General features: G+C 53.3%; 6 protein-coding genes across 6 annotated transcripts; 4 read left to right on the plus strand and 2 right to left on the minus strand.

Moving 5' to 3' along the window:
• Nucleotides 1-135: 135 nt before the first annotated feature.
• EV422DRAFT_501774 (DHS-like NAD/FAD-binding domain-containing protein) lies at nt 136-1,416 on the plus strand (the record flags this gene model as incomplete). Its single annotated transcript, XM_053068219.1, has 3 exons — nt 136-297; nt 554-1,079; nt 1,160-1,416. Coding segments are annotated over 3 exons (945 nt in total), but the record flags the coding sequence as incomplete, so codon positions are not given.
• Nucleotides 1,417-3,076: 1,660 nt separating this feature from the next.
• On the minus strand, nt 3,077-4,365 carry EV422DRAFT_334514 (P-loop containing nucleoside triphosphate hydrolase protein). Its single transcript, XM_053066386.1, has one exon. It carries the CDS (start codon nt 4,023-4,025, stop codon nt 3,237-3,239), a length of 789 nt encoding a protein of 262 aa, XP_052920976.1. The 5' UTR covers nt 4,026-4,365; the 3' UTR covers nt 3,077-3,236.
• A 98-nt stretch (nt 4,366-4,463) lies between these two features.
• On the plus strand, nt 4,464-6,437 carry EV422DRAFT_572225 (uncharacterized protein; the record flags this gene model as incomplete). The annotated part of the gene is made up of 1 exon (XM_053073088.1): nt 4,464-6,437. The coding sequence occupies one exon, from the start codon at nt 4,464-4,466 to the stop codon at nt 6,435-6,437; it is 1,974 nt and encodes a 657-aa protein (XP_052920977.1).
• Nucleotides 6,438-9,237: 2,800 nt separating this feature from the next.
• EV422DRAFT_547474 (Piwi domain-containing protein) lies at nt 9,238-13,515 on the plus strand. The gene is made up of 13 exons (XM_053071601.1): nt 9,238-9,375; nt 9,495-9,602; nt 9,720-9,785; nt 9,907-10,061; nt 10,184-10,578; nt 10,700-11,095; nt 11,234-11,320; nt 11,444-11,570; nt 11,682-11,842; nt 11,930-11,987; nt 12,097-12,522; nt 12,643-12,868; nt 12,987-13,515. The coding sequence occupies exons 2-13, from the start codon at nt 9,505-9,507 to the stop codon at nt 13,105-13,107; spliced, it is 2,316 nt and encodes a 771-aa protein (XP_052920978.1). The 5' UTR covers nt 9,238-9,375; nt 9,495-9,504; the 3' UTR covers nt 13,108-13,515.
• Nucleotides 13,516-15,378: 1,863 nt separating this feature from the next.
• EV422DRAFT_334605 (ATPase, V1/A1 complex, subunit E) lies at nt 15,379-17,117 on the plus strand. Its single transcript, XM_053066387.1, has 6 exons — nt 15,379-15,496; nt 15,627-15,712; nt 16,040-16,203; nt 16,270-16,426; nt 16,494-16,745; nt 16,872-17,117. The coding sequence occupies exons 2-6, from the start codon at nt 15,662-15,664 to the stop codon at nt 16,932-16,934; spliced, it is 687 nt and encodes a 228-aa protein (XP_052920979.1). The 5' UTR covers nt 15,379-15,496; nt 15,627-15,661; the 3' UTR covers nt 16,935-17,117.
• Nucleotides 17,118-17,300: 183 nt separating this feature from the next.
• EV422DRAFT_501810 (uncharacterized protein) lies at nt 17,301-18,279 on the minus strand (the record flags this gene model as incomplete). The annotated part of the gene is made up of 4 exons (XM_053068223.1): nt 17,301-17,551; nt 17,655-17,721; nt 17,793-18,134; nt 18,208-18,279. Coding segments are annotated over 4 exons (732 nt in total), but the record flags the coding sequence as incomplete, so codon positions are not given.
• Between the last annotated feature and the right edge of the window lie 101 nt (nt 18,280-18,380).

The following is an 18,380-nucleotide window of genomic DNA, read 5'->3' on the forward strand; positions in this document are numbered from 1 at the left end:
GATAGCCTTCTATTCAATCAGGAGGACGGGTTGGGTCGCTAACCGCCCCCGTGGTCGCCGCACGCACGCCCCCGAATCTCCTCCATATACTTCATTTCTACGGACACCTCATTATCGGACAACGACGAAAGAACAATGACCATCCGATTCACTCTCGATGGAACTGTGTTGGAAGGCGAGCACACATTTGGAGAGGATGTCGCCGAGCACTTGAGCAAAGTCGTCAATGCATTACATCGATCGAAGCGCTGTGTCGTTGTTACTGGCGCGGGAATTTCCGTTTCGGGCGGCATTCCGGTGAGTTTTCGTTCTCCAACCTTTACGCCATTTCGCCTTGGCCCCTAGTTGGGCCTATTTTTTCGTGGAGGAGCCGTAGGGATCCCGCAGAAGCGATTGCTGGCCGTCAGAGGGTCGCCCCCATTGACTCTTTGACTGTGCGCGCACGCTCCATCAGCATGAGCCCTGGGCACAGCCGCTTACATTTTCGTGCATAACGGGACACTTTCTGATATCTTTCACTCCCTTTCTTTCTCAAAACCGCACTCTCTCTCAGGACTTTCGGTCAGCCAATGGACTTTACAACCTAGTGAAAGATAGATATCCAAGCGCCGTCCTTAAAGGCAAAGACCTATTCGATGCGTCCTTATTTCGCGACCCGATTACAACCTCGGTCTTCTATACATTCATGGCCGAACTCAAGCAAGTGGTTTCCAAGGCATGCCCGACACGCACCCACGAGTTCGTCAAGTCGCTGGACAAGGACAACAAGCTCCTTCGATGCTACACGCAGAATATCGACTGTCTAGAGGAACGTCTGGAGATGTGCTGCGACATGACCAAGAAGCAGGACTTGAGGATCGTGCAGCTGCATGGTGATCTCAACAACGTCATTTGCAATATGTGCAGGACATTATACCCGTTCGATGACGTCAAGCGGGACAGCTTTAGGGAAGGGACGCCGCCTTCCTGCGAGAATTGCGAGAATTTGCAAGTAGTGAGAGAGCTGGCTGGGAAGCGAGCTGTTGCGGTCGGGACCTTGCGTCCCAATGTTGTGCTCTATAATGAGCATCATACCCAAGGTAGAGTGTTGAAATGTGTTGCATGTCGCCCCTTCTAATCGCATGCTGACATTCTTTCATCTCCCTCTTCGACCCCGCAGGCGACCAAATCGCCGAAGTCGCCGCCTTCGATGTGAAGAAGCGGCCGGACATGTTGATTGTCATGGGAACATCCCTCAAAGTCGTCGGAATCAAACGGCTAGTCAAGGAGCTAGGGAAGTCCGTTCACAGCGCCGCCAAACCGGGCACCGTCCTCTTCATCAACAACGCAGACGTAGGATCGCATAGCGAGTGGGACAGCGTGTTTGATTACCATATTTTGGGCAAGACGGACGATGTTGTGGAACGGTTGGAGGACGAAGTAGGGAAATTGAAGGAAATTGCGAATGAACGAGCGGCTAGGGTGGCGTTGAAAAAACAGATGTCGGATTTGTCGAACGGATTTTCGGTCTTGGAAGTGGGTACCTTGTCCGAAGAGTCACGGGCTGGCGGTAAAATGGCTGCTAGGCGAGCTCGGTCGGAAAGCAGAGGAAAGTCGGCCAAATCTCACCAGGCCAACACCGTCGCGACGCGAGTCATTGCGGTACCAGCATCAGGCGCCATGGAACGGTCCACAAAACAACTCACCACCACGAAATTGAATACCCAAGCGGCCATATATACCCACCGCGAAAACATGAATAAACCAGCAGATAGGACCAACGCTCGCGGCAGGTCCCGATCCCGCCCTATCCGCGGTCACAAAGACATACCCCAAGATACCACCAGCACCACCTCATCCGACGAAGAGGACAGCAAGAATGTGCCCTCGCCGTCCCCGGAACCCCCGCGGGCGCGCACGCCGTCGCCGCCGCCAGCACCGCTGAGCCCTAGCAAGCGGGCGAAGAATAAGGCTGGGGTGGGGAGTCCGGCGAAGAAGGCAAGGGTTGGCAGTGCTGGATCTGAGAGTGAGGTGGATGGGATGCGTGGAGGTGGAGGTGTGCCGCCCCTTGTGTTGCCGGTAGCGGTTGTGCCGATGGATGTTGAGGAGACGATTGATATTGAGGCTATTAGCGACGATGAAGAAACTATGGATGTTGATGTCGACAACGAGGAGGAAGCAAGCCGCGACAGTACTATCATGCCGCAGATGGTTATGTCTCCTCCGGTGACGAGCCGCACTCGCAGCAAAGTCGCCGCACAGGCGAAAACTACAACGGACACGCGTAAGGATACCCAGCAGCAAGTAAAACCGAAGACACAGGCGCGCGGCGGTCAAGACAGTACCATCACTGGGACGATTCAACAAGACACTCTTCGCCAAACAACTCTGAGCGGACCCTCCCGCAAATTGGTACCCTCGGTGGTCATATCGCCTCCAAGGAGACGCGCCAGAAAGAAGCCCGCCACCGCCGCCGTTGCTACCGGGAACAATCAACAAGCGAGTGTTGCGACATTGCTCAAAACGGTGAAGGGTACGGAAACACAGAAAAGCCGGGAAACGCAGCAGCAACAGCACAAACCGAAAAGCCGCATGACGAACAATTCGGTCGCGAGTATGCTGTTGGCTGGGGTTGATGTCGATGTCGAGACTCATAGTACTCCCACTACTTCACCGATCAGACCCACTCCGACGTCCCCAGCTCGAACTGCACCCTGTCACCCGGCCCACACATCCTCCCCTCCCCGCCCAAATCCCATGGCTCGGACTACTGCTCTCCCCAGGGCGAAAGCGAAGAAGGGTGCGGCTGCGAAGGAGCAGGGGAAGCAGGGACGGTTGGAGATGCCTGTAAGGAAGTCGCACAGGTTGGTGTCGAAGGGGAAGGGGGTGGGAAGTGGGGCTGGGTTGTCGGGTGCTGTGGGCACCACTGTCGTGTAATACGCGGCATGTGGATGGATAGATATGCAACATTGAGGAAGTGAGAGGTGGGAGTGTGCGATGGGAAGTAGGACTCTAACTATCTAATCTACATCTTATATGTGAGATTGGGCCGGATTGTCTTTGAGGTGTGGGGGTTTTGGACGTCTCTCTGTCTGGAGTTGGAACCTTGTATTGCTCGCTCGTGTAATTATCATTACCATACAATGAGATACATCCCGTCTACGAAAAAGTCTAAGCCTTTTCTGTGAACTCTACCGCCTAACGTACTGTAAATGCCCTCACAGTCTCAACACCCCTCCTCTTCCTCAACCTCCTCCTCACACATCCCCCCGCCAAACAACCTCGACCTCACATCCAGTCCTCCTCCTCGTCTCCCCCACAAACGCCGCATTCGCGCCATCGTTCTTAGACCACCTCTCCCCAGCCCCCTGCAGCGTCTCCTCCAACCCCGCTTCCACATGCCTGCTCACAACCCTCCTTCTCGCAACCTCCTCCTCGACATCCAAAAACCAGTGTTCATCGCATAGGTCCCATATGGGAGACCAGTCCGGGTTGGTGGAGTGGAGGTACAGGCCTTCAACGAGGATGATTCTGTCATTGGGTCTGATGAGAAGGCCGGAGGGGAGGGGGTCCTTGAGGGCGTGGCTGAACGTCGGTGCGGGGATATCTTCTGATGCATGATTTTTGAGCTGGGTGAGGAGGGTGATGAGACCTTGGGGGTCATATGTATGTGGTGCGCCGCGACGGGGTAGGTGATGTGGTGGGAGTGTAGCGAGGGGGATGTGGAAGCCGTCCATGCCGAGGTGGATTGCCCTTGGCGGTGAATCCTCTCGGGGGTGTGATGGTTCAGCGAGCTTGGAGTTGAGGAGAGCGACGACGTGGGCGGCAAGGGTGGATTTGCCGGAGCCCGGGATCCCTGCAATGCTTACGATGTAGCGGTTGTTGGGGTGAGAGGTGTGGAAGTGGGAGCAGGTTGTGAGGAGATGGGTTGCGAGGAGGTGGTATATTTCGGTGAGGGTTTGTGCTGTTATTATTGTTGGTTGCTGTGACGAGGATGGTGAGGGAGAAGAGGGATCACCGTTGCTCTTCTGCAATTCGGTCGTCATGGCGAGCGGTTTTTTCTGGGTATGTGGGTATAATAGTCTGAGTGAGAGTGAGGAGAAAAAAGCGGTAGTCTGGAAAAAGGGAAGACGGGAGCGACCATCTGCGTGTCCGAATCCGTCTGTCCAGACGGCAAAGCGCGTGACGCTCCTCCATAACTGCACTTCTGGGATGGACCTGCCAGCACAACACCTGCCTGCCCCTACTCACTCCAGCTCAAGTGTACTGTACTGTACAACGTGCGATTCGGAGGCGTCCGTTTCGAAGCGATCACTGGCAGATGAGGCACCCTCATGGTTAGATAGGTTCAGGGTGCGCAGATTGAATGTGACGGTTATTTTTGGTTATTTGTGGATTTCAAACGCGGTTTCTCGACAGCTTCCTCCGCACTCAGTCCCCGCCGCTTTGGGATTTACTCTCTCACGCACACCACAGCAGCCACAATGGTCGTCCCCAATGAGGCTCCTACCTCAACGAACTACTCGCCGCTCGAGGCTATGGTCTCCGTCCACGATCTCGCTCCCGAAGACGTATTGACCGAAGACCACGGAGAGGAACTGGAAGCAATTACGAGCGCGTGCGGCGTCCTCTATGCGTGGAACCCTGAACCCCCTGCGATCGTTCTCCGCGGGTCACCCGATGCCGTTCTCACGGCCTTGGACGCTGTGGAGAAGACGGTGAAGCGATGGGAAAACGAGATCAACTATTCACGGAGTGGGAACGTCAACCCGCCCATTTCGAATGGCCAGGCACAGTCGGACCTGTCAGTCGCTGCTGCTGCGAAACCTTTCACACTGGCCGACTTTCGTCCTTCCGCGGGTGGGAAAGCTACCGAGGGCGACATGGTGGATCCCTTGATCAGCAGGGTGCCCGATGCTGACAGTCAGCCGGTTTCGACAGCTCCCACGCGCCTTACAACATTCAAAACAGCCAGGGAAGCTCCCACACCTCAAGCACAACAAACGCAAGCTCGTAGGAGTTTCTTCTCTGTGGAAGCACTAGAGCAGCGAGCAGCGGAATCCGCGCAAAGATACCATAATTTTGCAGAGCGGAGGGTTGCGGAGCGGGAAGAGATCTTGATAGCACATCAAATGAGAATCAAGCAAGAGATTGCAGAGGAAAAGGCGGCAAAGTTGGAGGCGGTGGGAACGGATACTCCGAATGGAAGAGTGAGTGCCTCTCCTGGCTTGACGGTCGTGGCTGACGGCAGGTCATCAAAAGCGACCACTACAACAACAATAAAAACAACAGCTACAGGAGAAGCGACAGTCTCCGTGACTACTCAACCACTGCCGAACGGTGTGAGCCCTCCTATCAACGGCACCTCTATTACACCCCTCACGGCCGCCAACTCGCCAGCCACTAAGCGCATGTCAGTGGACGCTGCATCGATGAAACGCATCAAAAAAGACCTCCCTGAATGGTGGATCGTACTCACCACCGAGCTTGCCGACTCTCTACGCGAACGATGGACACAGGAAATCGATGTGAAGTACGACGAACAACAATCCTCCTTTGTTGTCTCCGGACCGACGCCCAACATGGTCAACCACCTTTTGAAGGATATTCATGCAGAGTACGAGTTCGCTCTCCAGGAACTAAAGGAACTGGATTCCCTGGCTGCAGGCGCAGAGAAGGAAGCCGCGGACAAAGAACTCAGCGCATACGTTGTGCAAGCTGCCACGGCACGACGGATATCAACTAACAACCTTATGGACAACGACACGATTCCACGCACCATCACCAAGACAAGAAGCACATCTCTCCCCATTCCACCGACCCCGTCACCAGGCCGCCAATCCCATCAAGCAGCACCACAGCGACCAACATCCCCCCCAAATCCCACCGCCAACGCCCTCATCAACCGCGAACCACTCACTCAAGAAGACACCATCCGCATCATGCGCGTCCCAGCCTTTATTGCGGGCGTCCCGTTCTCCTTCATGCCCCTCCTCGATATGGAGCTCCGTCGAATCTGCCGGCAAGACAACATTGCATTCAACTGGGTCCAACAAGAACGATGGCTGTTTGAAGCGAGGAGTGGTGACGGTATGAGGTCGGGTCAACACAATGAAGATTGTGCCAAAGCGTTGGATAGCGCGACACTCAGGGTCGAAGAGTACCTTTACAAGCTTAAAACAGACCCTTGGCACGAACTCAAGTTTCTCGAGCTCAACCATCTACATCAAAACCAAAACAACAACAGCCGTTCATCCACACCCACCGGACCGTGGATGAATCTCCTGACCGACCCGTCGTCGGGCGACGTTGACGGAAGGGCACCACCATCGCTGCCATGGATTTACCAGCACCAGCAACAACGGCAACAGATGCAGTACGCGCTACATCAAGGCCAACAGCAGAGGTCCGCGACGTTGGAGGGTGCGGCGGAGAGGCACATGAGGTTTGTGGCGTAGGGGGAGGGGAGAATACGTGGGCAAGTCATGGGAGGGGAAGACGGGGTGGTGCGGCCAAGCAGAGAATGGGTACTGTTTGTTGGTCCAGGAGATGAGGAGAGCGGGCGTGAGAGGTGAGGGGGTGAGGGGTGTATATATACATGTTTGACGAACGCAAGGGAGCGAAACATACCCTAATGTGATTTTTTTTTCATACGTAAATCATACCCTTGTATTGGGTTGCAACTCAAATGTACTGTCCTTGCGACATCAGATGTGTCTATCGTTATGGGATGCTCGTACCGCAGGGATGAAATGAAGATGCGTGTGCCTCGAGCGAGCCATGAATGCGAAGAAAATAAACAAGCGCTGGCCAAGCATAGAGCGGAATGCATTCCCACCCCGACTGCAGTCGAATTAAATCTTCACACTGCTATCTCATATTTGGCAAATCCTTATGCACGCTCCTTTTGGACCTACATCTCAAAGCGCGCCGCCAAGGGCGAGAGCTCAGTACCGGAACGCCCCTCACAGGGCTGGGGTCAGCCTGCACGTACCCCAACGAGGCTAGGGAGTCAAACCGGCTGAACAGCGATGCCAAAACCGTACACCCGCATAAGTTTTCGGACAAACCACATTCCGACGAACTTGGAGCCCTGCGGAGCGCGCGGATGTACATTGCCACTTGAGCCACGGATGGGAAACTGTGACGAGGATGAGATCTCCAAGGGATTGTCGCTCCGCCCTCCTCCCTCCGCGCCGGTATGCCCAAGATGTCCGATCGAGTCGCTAGGGACGGATCTGGGGAGCGTTCCTTCCCACGCCATGGTGCGTGACGGTCTAGGGAATGTGATTTTGCTCCCTGCTTTCGTGTTTTCACACACATACTTCTCTACGCTGTGGGACTACGCTGAGGGAGGAAAGTAAGGAGACGCCGTGGGATAAGCGGACGGGGAAGATCGCTCTCTGGACCCCAGTTTGAGTTCCATCCGAACAATACGAGGTGCTACGAGCTAATAACGCAGCTAGGGCTGTACCAGCCGGAACATCTGGTTGCTACGCTAAGGGTTGAGAGGCTGCATTTGTATGCTGTGGTCACCATACTCCGACCTTCTTTAGTGAATGGCCGAGGGCAAATTGACAGTATGTCCGAATAACAGTTTGGGTGACTCATCGACAACTTTCACGTGACCTGTCCAAAATATCTCGATATTCGACAGCGCGCAAACCTTCTCCCGTCATTTCGTCCCCTCTCCGCCTCCCCACCTCTCCGCACAAGGTTTCACGGCCTGGTCCCGTTTTTTGGTTCAATGAGAAAACGCTGGCGTCATAGCGCTCGGTGAGGTTTCACTTGGCATATGAATGTTTGTAATAGCATGAGCGGTGCGTTGATTTGTTTTAGCGTGCGGGCTTTTAGGCAGGTATTAAGAGTTGCGATCGTTTTACTTCGACATGTTTTGTGCATCAACTATGGACGCGACTATGGCATCAACTTGTGCATCAACTATGGGCGTTGCAAATATAAGCAAGAAGGATATGCTTGATGGTCTCAGCGACCTTTCATAACGTTCTACGTCTTTTCGTTGAAAGGGAAGGGGTCAAGCCCAATATCGGTCGGATTGGGGGGCGAAAGGACATGAGGGCTGGCATGTGCAGAGCGCCGTTAGATCGAGGCCTCTGACGCCATCCTGTTTAATTTGGAAGCTATGCAAGTCCGCTTCAGCGGGAGCTGTCAAACCCTTACGACGAGGGAGGGTCCTTGGCAACGTCTTTTCCCAATGGAAAAATGGATGTAAACCCTTATCATAGGCTTTGCCATAGTAGGGCCTATGAAATCGGGTGTATAACCGATGGGGAATACAGAGAAAGTCCACACAATTACATTGCGGACGCCCCCACCCGCACTTAACCAGAGTCCAGCGGTCTCACATGCATGGTCCCCCCACACCAGTCCGTAACGACCCATAGAAGCCCAGCTCATCTTCCCCGGTAACCCGCAAGGGGCTAGTGCTTCTGAGTGCTGCGACTGACAGCTCTATACTTATAGCTACGGGCGCAAAGGCAGTTGGCATCCTTACTCGAGGCGCGTATATAACCCCACACCTGTCTCTCGCCCCCCTCCGCTCTCCTTTCTCTCTCCTTCTCCTTCACGCAACCTTGAGTGGGAAGTCAAGACTAGCAAGCTTTCATATCTCTTTCCCATACCCACATACCCCAGTCGCTTGCTCGTCTGCGTCCAACTCTACTCTTCTTCTTCCGTTGCGCTCTTCTTCGTTCGAGGCGAGAAACTTCACCTGTCAGTCGTGTTCGACATCTCGTCTCGATCTTCACACACTTCCGAACCCAAGAACCCAAGTCACTTCTCAACATGGCCACTGCTCAAGCAGCCATTCCCGCCGTGCTCCCGAACCGGCCGGGCGCCGGTACGGTCGGCAAGAAAGTTCAAATCGTTACTAACTACTGGATGGCGATGGAAATGCGCTCGGATACCCTTTGGCAGTACGATGTCGATATCGTCGCCTCCGGACCACCTCCGGCTGCTGGATCTCGCGCGGCCAAGAGCGGTTCGTTGCCGCCTCCGGTCAACCGCAAGGTCTTCCACGCAGCTGTCAGCAAGTCGGCTGAAGAGCCTGATGGAGTGTTCAAGGACAACGGAAAGTTCGTGGTATGCATCGTTTTGCTTTATCTCTGCTTCTCTTTTCGTGTTTGCTCTTGTGTGCGGTGTCGGCGTTTATGTTTTGTGTTTCTGGGTGTTTGTGGGTGAGGTTTTCGACAGCTCCATCCGCGACATACTAATGACGGCTTTCCCGCTCCCATCTCACCCCACATAGGTGTACGATGGCCGCAAGATCGCCTACGCACCCATCGAACTTCCGCTCGGTTCCGCCCGATCGACCAAGATCGTTGTCGAGCTCCCCGAAGACAATGGTGGAGCTGAGGCTGAAGCTCGTCCTGGCAGGTAGGTTTCGAGTTCTTTACTCGTCTCATAATTCTTCCTTTCCATGTGCAAGTGGGTGATGGTTTACTTGTCTGATACTAAGCGCTGCTTCTTTTCTTTTCGCCTTTCATGATATGCAGGAAATTCACCATGACAATCAAGTGGGCCGCAGATATCAACATGGGCCGCCTCGTCAAATTCGTCAAAGGTGAACTTCCTCCGGGCGACAACGCTCAAGAAGCCGTCAAGTAAGTTTCAAGTTTTCGCTTCTCGTTGTTTCATCTCATTCTAGTTTGCATCATATGTTCGTCGGGTCGATATCTCACATCTTCCCTTAAATTCCTTTCCCTACTTCATCACTTCAGCTTGCTTGATATCATCCTCAGGCACTACGCCTCGACCATTCCTGGCTGCGAACCTGTGACTCGCGGGTATGTATCTTCCCCTTATCTTCTCCTTCGCTCCGCTTCACCTCGTACTTCATCACATGTCATGTACCAGGATCTCCTTACTCACACATCTCTTTCTCTTCCACCCCCTTTCACATCACAGATGGTACCTTCAGAGCCTCTTCTCGCGTACCCCTCAAGACCGCGACCTTTCGGGCGGCGCTGAAGCATGGAACGGACTGAGGCTTTCGATGCGCCCTGGAGTGAAATCGATCTTCTTGAACGCCGATTTGGCTACTTCGGCGTTCTTGACTCCCGGTATGTTTCCTATGTTGACATGCCTTTTTCTTTTTTTTTTCCAGTGTGGGGCGTTTGCCGGCGGTTTCACATCCTTCACTTACCTCGTCTCACTCGACCTTTCTTCATCTCAACCTCCTTAGGCCCGGCTATCACCGTTCTCCAGAACATCGTTGGACGCAACGTCAAGCTTGACCGCGAGCTCCCTGCCGGCGCCATCGAGCGCGCGAACTCAACCCTCAAGAATGTCCGTATCCACCTTACCGACTTCCGTCAAACTGGCCGTAAGAAGTACAACATTGGACGCTTGAGCAAGGAACCCGCCTCGCGCTGCTCCTTTGAGCGCACCGTCGATGGGACCACCACCAAGGTCACGATCCCGCAGTTCTTCCAAGAGACCTACAACAAGCGTCTGCAATACCCCAACTTGCCCTGCTTCGAAGTTGGCGGCGGCTCTAGGAAGATCCTCATCCCGATCGAACTTTGCGAGATTCCGGCTGGTCAGACCTACAGGAAGAAGCTTGATGATGTCCAAACGGTATGTGGTTTTGTGGTTAACCCTTTGCGGATGTTACGATTCGGTGGACGGTTGACTGATGGCCTGGACTTGCATATGACTTGCATCTATCTTCCCTTTCACTCCTTGATCCCGCACACAGGCCAAGATGATCCGTATCGCTCAACAGCGTCCCATCGACCGTCTCAACCGCACCAGCCAAGGCGTCAACCAGCTCGTCGGTCCGGCGCGCGAAGGCCAAGATTTCCGCGAGAACGACTACCTCAAGGCCTTCAACGTCAAGCTCGCTAAAGACATGCTCACCGTCAACGCTCGCATCCTCCCTCCGCCGGTCGTGGCCTACAACCCGTCGTCTCGCGCAAAGGAAGTCATTCCGCGCGACGGCGTCTGGAACATGAAGGATCGCAAGGTTGCTCGTGGAATGGCTCTCCACTCCTGGTCCGTCTTGATCTTCGCGCCTGAGCCTATGTTGCCCAGGAGTGCGGTTACGACCTTCGTCAAGAAGCTGGTCGAGGTTTGCAAGGCAACTGGAATGGAGGTGAATATCCTGTTATCTTCCGTTTTTCGGGATTGGCTCTGGGATGGTGGTTTTTTTTTTCGCTCGTCGGCTTGTTCGAATATTGAAACCTGATACTGACACCTGCCTTCTCTTCTCTCTTGACCTTCCTCATCACAGATCCAGCAAGAAGAACCCACCTTGCGTTACGGACGTGATGCAAATGTCGAAGACAACTTGAACGCTTCTTTCCGTGATGCTGGAGAGGTGAATATCTTTCTGTTCTTGCATTTGACTTTTTGTTGCCCGCCATTACTTGGATTCCTGTTCCTTCACGGATACCGGACGCTAATGGTTTGCCTTTCTCTTCTCTCCTATTCCTTATAACAGAACTGTCGTAAGAGGCCCCAGATGATCCTTGTCATTCTACCCGACACAAACCCTCGCCGGTACGCCGAAATCAAGCGAGTCTCCGACACCGTACTTGGTGTTATCACCCAATGCATGCAAGCAAAGCGTAAGTTTTCGACGCCTCAACTTCATCAACATCCTCAATGGCCATCTTCGTCATCCGTTGCGAACTGTACTAACCCAACTTCATCTGTTTCTTTTCTGCCCTTTCTTCCAGACGTCGGAAAAGCAGCAGCTCAATACTGCGCCAACTTGTGCCTGAAGATCAACGTCAAGCTCGGCGGCTTCAACGCCTTCCTGCCCGCTAAGGCTGGTCCTCAGGGGCAGCCTCAGTTGCCATTCATTTCCGAGGCTCCGACCTTGGTTCTTGGTGCCGACGTGAGTATGGGTGATGTTGTGTTCGGGTCGGGTGTGCTTGTCTTGCATATCCGCTGATGCCTTCTTCTCTTCATTCCTTTCTTTCAGATCGTTCACCCTGGCCCTGGTGAAGGAAATACTCGTCCTTCGATTGCGGCCATGGTTGGTAAGTATCGGCCGTCTTCTCATGTTCGGCTTAACATCCTTCGGGTATTTCTATCCCCCTATTTGACTTCATCTAACCCATCTCCACTTCCCTTCATCCAACCTCACAGGATCCCTCGATGCGCAATGCGCTCGCTTCGCTGCGACTCTTCGCATTCAACGAGCCCAAGGCGGTCGTCAGCGTTCCGACATCATCCAAGACATCTATGGCATGACTACGGAACTGCTCCGCAGCTTCTACAAGGAAGCCAAGACCAAGCCTCGTCGTATCGTCATTTACCGTGACGGCGCCTCCGAGGGCCAGTTCCGCGAGATCCGACTTACGGAAATCGCTGCCATGCGTCGCGCATGCGAGGATATCGACAGGAACGCTGCCCCCGGACAACCTCCGTACCGTCCCCCGATTACGTTCATTGTCGTGACCAAGCGCCACGGAACTCGCATGTTCCCGAAGAGAAAGGAAGATGCGGACCAGAGTGGAAATGTCATGCCTGGAACGATTATCGACACTAACATCGTTCACCCGAAGGAATGGGGTAGGTTCATGTGGCTTTTATCCGCTATTAGCTCATCATCTTTCGCAGTTGGGGAGCTCTTTCTCGGCACCTATTTCTCATTTCTTTTTTGCTCTCTCTTTCCTCATATCCGCCACACAGACTTCTACTTGAACTCGCACTCCGGTCTGCAGGGCACGTCTCGCAGCGCGCACTATCACGTCCTTCACGACGATAACAAGTTCACGGCCGACAAACTCCAAGAAATGACCTACCGCCTCTGCTACTTGTACGCTCGCTGCACGCGCTCGGTCAGTGTGTGCCCGCCAATCTACTACGCGGATCTTGTGGCTGCCAGGGCCAGGGCGCACTTCAAGGGAATGGAATGGTGAGTACCGTATCTGCGATGTCTCCGTCGGGCATGTAAATCTTGGACATTTCCATTTTGCATTGCTGTCTTTGTTTGTTACTGAGTTTTGCCTTCCACTTCTCGTTCACTCCCACAGGGGTTCTGAAGACGACACAACTTCCGTCTCCTCCGCCGCCCAAGAAGACGCCTCCAAGGTCTGGGTCGAGCGCTTCGCGACCGTCCACAAGGATCTCGCCCAAGTCATGTACTACATGTGATGAAGGCCACACCAAGTCATTACCGGAATCCCAACGTACTCCATCGAAGGGAAAGGAAATCAAACAACAATCTATTCAAGGCGGGAGAGAAATCGCAAAGTTTTTCGGCAACTTTCCAAGTGTCGCTCTTGTTTTTTTGTTCACCTACTCACCCCACGCTAACTATCGCGGTCATGGGTTGAGTCGTTTGCGTTTCATTTGAGTCTTTCGGCGTATTGCCTCCTAGTGGTGTAGGGTTAGAATTCCTCACCTATGCCCCCAATCCTATATCCTCTCCTTCCCGCCTTTGTTGTGTCGTTGTGTGTTATACGGCACCTTCCCAAGTGCCCCTCTAGTACCATCAGTTTTGTATATAGTTCCCCTTAGCCCTGAATCGGGAAAGGGAAGAGATCCGAAATAAACAGAAAGGTCTTTCTATCGAAGTTTCTTGCTTACGGCTCTTCAGTTCCCTCGGTGAGAGAAGTTTTTGCGCATGTGCGCATCAAAAAAGAGGGAAAAGGAAAAGGAAGAACAGTGAAAGAACCAAGGTCGTCAGGTGAGACTAGAAGAGTTTTTTCTTGGTTTGATGTTCTATTTTTCCTTCATGAGCAAAGTTCTGCGAGTAGAGCAACGCCCGCCATTCTCATGTGAGATTTCTTGATTCTTCCAAAGGAGTCCATGAGGTCATAGGTTTTGTGCAATCAATTCGGGTGTTTTCGTTCGATAAATTGGTGAGGGCTGAGAAGGCGATGGGTAGCGTGGCGTGAACAGAAAAGTATTTGGCATCTGTTGTCTCGCAGCGAGTAGGAGATTTGGAGTCGGTGATGCAAGAATCGTTCCCACAAGGGGAGAAGAACGAGAATCTGGAGGTGTGCCTGACTCCTTGCTTGACTTTTAGCACTCTTTTCTTTTGATTAGTTGTCGATGTGTATGTGCACTCGCGTGAGGCACGCGAGAAGTCCGTCGTCGATGTCCATAAAAGCCAGGTACTCCCTAGCAAGCTCGTACTTTGCAAAGACATATGTGCCCCATGACTTTCCGTTCCTCGTGTTAGAAACTGTACAAGCGTATGGAGGGTGACAATGTTTTCGGTGTAATGCATTCGCTAGATCGCACGGGCGGGAGCTTGTCTGAAATCCGAGCTAGCACTTGCGGCCAACAAGCGTTGCAACCAGTTTAAGAGTTGCGTGCAGCGGTTTGGCTTCTACGTTCTCAGGTGCATGGTGTGAGGCCGATCCCACGATGGTATAGATGGACTCGGAGCTGTCTGCGAACGGTTATTGTTCCCAGATCTTTCCTTCCAGTGGCCGCCATGTTGTTACCTTAGACGAGGGTGATGAGGTTGACGCCAAAATTCGATCACACTAATCCGCCACCCGAAAACGCCATCTCCGCCAAGATTCGACAGCGCGATACCGTCAATTGCCAATGTGCATTTCTGATTTTGGCGACAGCCTGAGCCAAAAATACTCGAACACCTTTCAACATGCAACGAAGAAAAGACACAGAGACACAAAGACTAGGAGGATGTAGATAACACTCTATGTCGAACTGTTGCTGCGTGCAAGTCCAAGTCCCTCCTTCGCACCTGAGGCTTTGCCGACTAGCGAAAGAAAACGAGTCTCACTCTTTTGACCATCTCACCCCCACAGTGCCCCGAACCTAGCCCCGCGATCAACCACGATGTTGCCTCACCGGAACTGTATTATTTGTAGTGGCGCCAAACTGGGAAGGCTTGGAGCCCCCTGAGCAAATTTGTGCGCCTGCTGTCGAGGAAAACGTTTTCTGCCTCAAGTGGAATGATTATTTTATCCGGAATGTTGATCCCGAGGAACACCGCCATGTATATACTTTGATTGATATCCACTCGGGTACGGAAGCTACTACCGAACGACAACGATCCGCTGTTGTCGGCCCTTCCCTTAACCGTGCCCAAATAACCAAACCCGATCGAAAGTCTATCCTACAACTCCAAGAGGATATGAAAGCCATTACCGATAGTGTAGTGCAGTATAGTTTATACGGCGTTTTGTTAGTTCTTGGTCTTCACTTTTTTTCTCAGCTGGTTTACTGGTATAGGAAACGACATCAGTGGTCTGCATGCAGGACATGTTACTGTACAACCTCGGAAATGAATAGCACATTTGTGAACTAAGTTTCAGCGTCAGTTGCGACATAACGACGCTTGCCTCTCCAGCCAGGAACCAGGGTATGAACGAAGGAATGGGGACACGTGACTAGCGGGAGTTTAATTCGCCTCACGTCACCGTTGAGCTGGACGTTCTCTCGCATTAGTCCCACCGTCCTCACCACAATCCTTCCCCCAGCAATCACCACCCGTACAACCCACACCGTCAACCCTCCCTCGTCGCCGTCAGATTGCCTTGAACTCACCACCCAACAAAAAAAGGTACGCAATGCGTTTGACCCACAAGTGACGAAACCCCTCTGTTGTCGCACAGTTTTCCCACGCGTCTTCCACAGACTGCATCGCCGACTCCCCTTTGACTCGCCCCCCTTACTCATATACTCTCTCGTAGCTCTAACCCCGTTTGAAAGAGAACGATAAAACAAGATGGCGGGCAGGCTGAACGATAATGAGGTCGCGCAGGAAATGAACAAGATGGTGCGTGGTATGGATTCGATGAGGGGATGCACTGAAGGGGGTTTCTGTTGGTGGTGGGGAGGAGGTTGAGAGAGATGAAGGAAAGGAGGCGTCCGATAGTTGGAGGACAGGACGGGAGATTCTGCTTTCAGGATGAGAGTTGCTTGAGGATTCCACAAGGCTTTCGCATTCAGCACCAGGACGTAGCTTTGCAGCAGGCAGGCCCGCGGCCAAACCTTACAACCACATGTCACCTAAGGCCCGAGTACGGGCCGCTAAGTTTACGTCTCAGAAACGGCCCCACACCATTCCTCGCACTCACCCACCGATTCCATTCTGTTATATCAGGTCGCGTTCATCAAGCAAGAAGCCCTTGAAAAGGCTCGGGAGTTGAAAGTCAAAGCCGACGAGGAGTTTAACATCGAGAAGGCCAAGATCGTCCGTCAGGAGACAGTCGCTATCGAAGCTTTTTACCAAAAGAAGCACAAGCAGGCCGAAGTTCAGCGCAAAATGTATGTGAACGCCCAAATGAGGCCGCAGTATTGCGTAAACTCACTGTCTCTCATTCGTTATTGCAGCGCCCAATCGAATCATATCAACAAATGTCGTCTGAGAGTCCTGCAAGCCAGACAACAGGTGCTGAACGAGCTTCTCTCCGACGCGAAATCACAACTCACTAGCATCAGCAACGACCGGAGCAAGTACGAGCAGCTGCTCCACGATCTCCTCTTGCAGGTTGGTCCGGCCGCCCTCACGTAGCGTATCAAACGATATCAGACTCTGACAATTTCTCATCCCACAGGGCTTCTACAAACTAATGGAAAAAGACCTACAAATCTCCTGCCGCCAAAAAGACGCCGACATCGTGCGCTCCGCCATCAAGGCCGCCGCAGACACATACAAGCAGAAAATCGGAGGGCAGGTCAACGCCGTTATTGATGAGAGCGCCTGGCTGCCCGAATCAGGCGCGGGAGGTGTGGTTGTGAATGCCCAGGAAGGGAGGATTAGGGTGTCGAACACGCTCGAGTCGAGGTTGGACTTGCTTTCTGAGCATGTGAGTTTGTGCTTGAGAACTTTCCTGGGGTCTTGGTGGCGGAGGTCGCATGACTTTCTCTGCACCCTGATTTCGCCGCCGGCGTCATCCATTTGGATCCTAACCTGTATCTGTCCACGCACACAGATGCTACCCGACATCCGGATCTTGCTCTTCGGACCTTCGCTTACCCGCAAGTTCTACAACTGAGGAGGGAATGAAGGGAGGATGAATTGTTGAACCCGGTTCTCGGATCCTACCGAACTTGTGCTATATACTAGTCGTCCCGCCGCTTTTGACAGAATGAAACTCTGTCTTTTTGCCGACTCCCTGGCTTTGCTCTGTTTCCTCTGCTTTTCCGAGCTCGGCTTGTGTGAAATCGTGGGGGAGAAATTGTCCCTACGCGAGTGCGACGAGTCAAGCACAAGAAGTTGCGTTCCGCACGCACGGCCCATTCATATACCCACTATATACAAAACAAGCACCATAAGGCAAAACCAGACTCGAAGGGAGAGCAACGACTGTGGAAATCCTGTGCTCCCCCTCGCTTCCCCGTTTCTTCCCAGCCCCGCTGATTCATTCAGACCCACCCAACCCCACGCTCAATCCCCTTACTCCCACCTCAAAACTCGTCGCATTAGTCGTCCCCTTCCCCGCCCCCGCCCCACTGCCCGGGGAGGTAACATCAAACGTGTAAAAGTAAAACTTGAACAGCAACGCGAGACCCAGGTCGGTGACGAGCAGGATGCCGAGGATCGTTGTTTGCGCGACGCTGGCGTTGCTTGTTTGTGAGACGAGGGGGCGGAGGGTGCGGATTTTGAAGAAGACTGTGTGGGAGGGGCAGGGAGGAGTGTGAGTTTTTTTTTTTTTGGGGGGGGGGGGGGGGGGGGGGCGGGGGAGATGAGAAAAATGGGAGGGGAGGCGGCTTACATGAGCTGGCGAAGGCGAGGACAACGAGGACCCAGCGGACGATGTCGAAGGGGATGATGCACAGGAGCTGTTCTCAAGAAGGGGGTCAGCCATCCACACTGAACGAAAAACACGTTCCCAAAGAAAAAAAAAACCCACCGAAACCGGAATCCACACCGTCAACGCATACCCCCACGCATCAATCATCTGCAGAAGACTCGCCGGGCCCTTATAATACCTCAAAACCCCCCAAACCGCCAACGGCAACGCGGTCACAAACACATAAACGGTAGTCACCGCCACGCTCAAGATCGTCATATCGGGGGTGTAGGTCCCGTTCCGCAGCAGGGCGTTGAGCGAGCCGGCGACGGAGGAGGCGATGAAGATGGAGAAGATGACGGTGGTGGCGATCCAGAAGGGGCCGTACAGGTCCGGGTTGGTGCCGATGAGGTCGGTGAAGGAGATATTGGGGAGGAGGGTTCCTAGCATGCGTTGGAGGACCTGTGGGGTATGGGGATGTTAGACGCTTTTCTCAAACGGTAGTCACTATCGCCCGTCTCCATCGCTCACTCACATCATTCGTATCGACATTGAAATACTGCGCATAATACTCCACCGTCCAGAACCCGCCCGGCTGCCCCGCAGGCGCCGCGGCAGCGACCGGTGGCGGCAACGTCGCAAACCCAAACGCTGCAAATCAACATGTTCCACCATCAAAATCACACATCAATGTGCTCTCTTTTTCTG

This window comes from Fimicolochytrium jonesii (genome assembly GCF_025526975.1).
Source record: "Fimicolochytrium jonesii strain JEL569 chromosome Unknown EV422scaffold_42, whole genome shotgun sequence".
Taxonomy (NCBI): domain Eukaryota; kingdom Fungi; phylum Chytridiomycota; class Chytridiomycetes; order Spizellomycetales; family Powellomycetaceae; genus Fimicolochytrium; species Fimicolochytrium jonesii.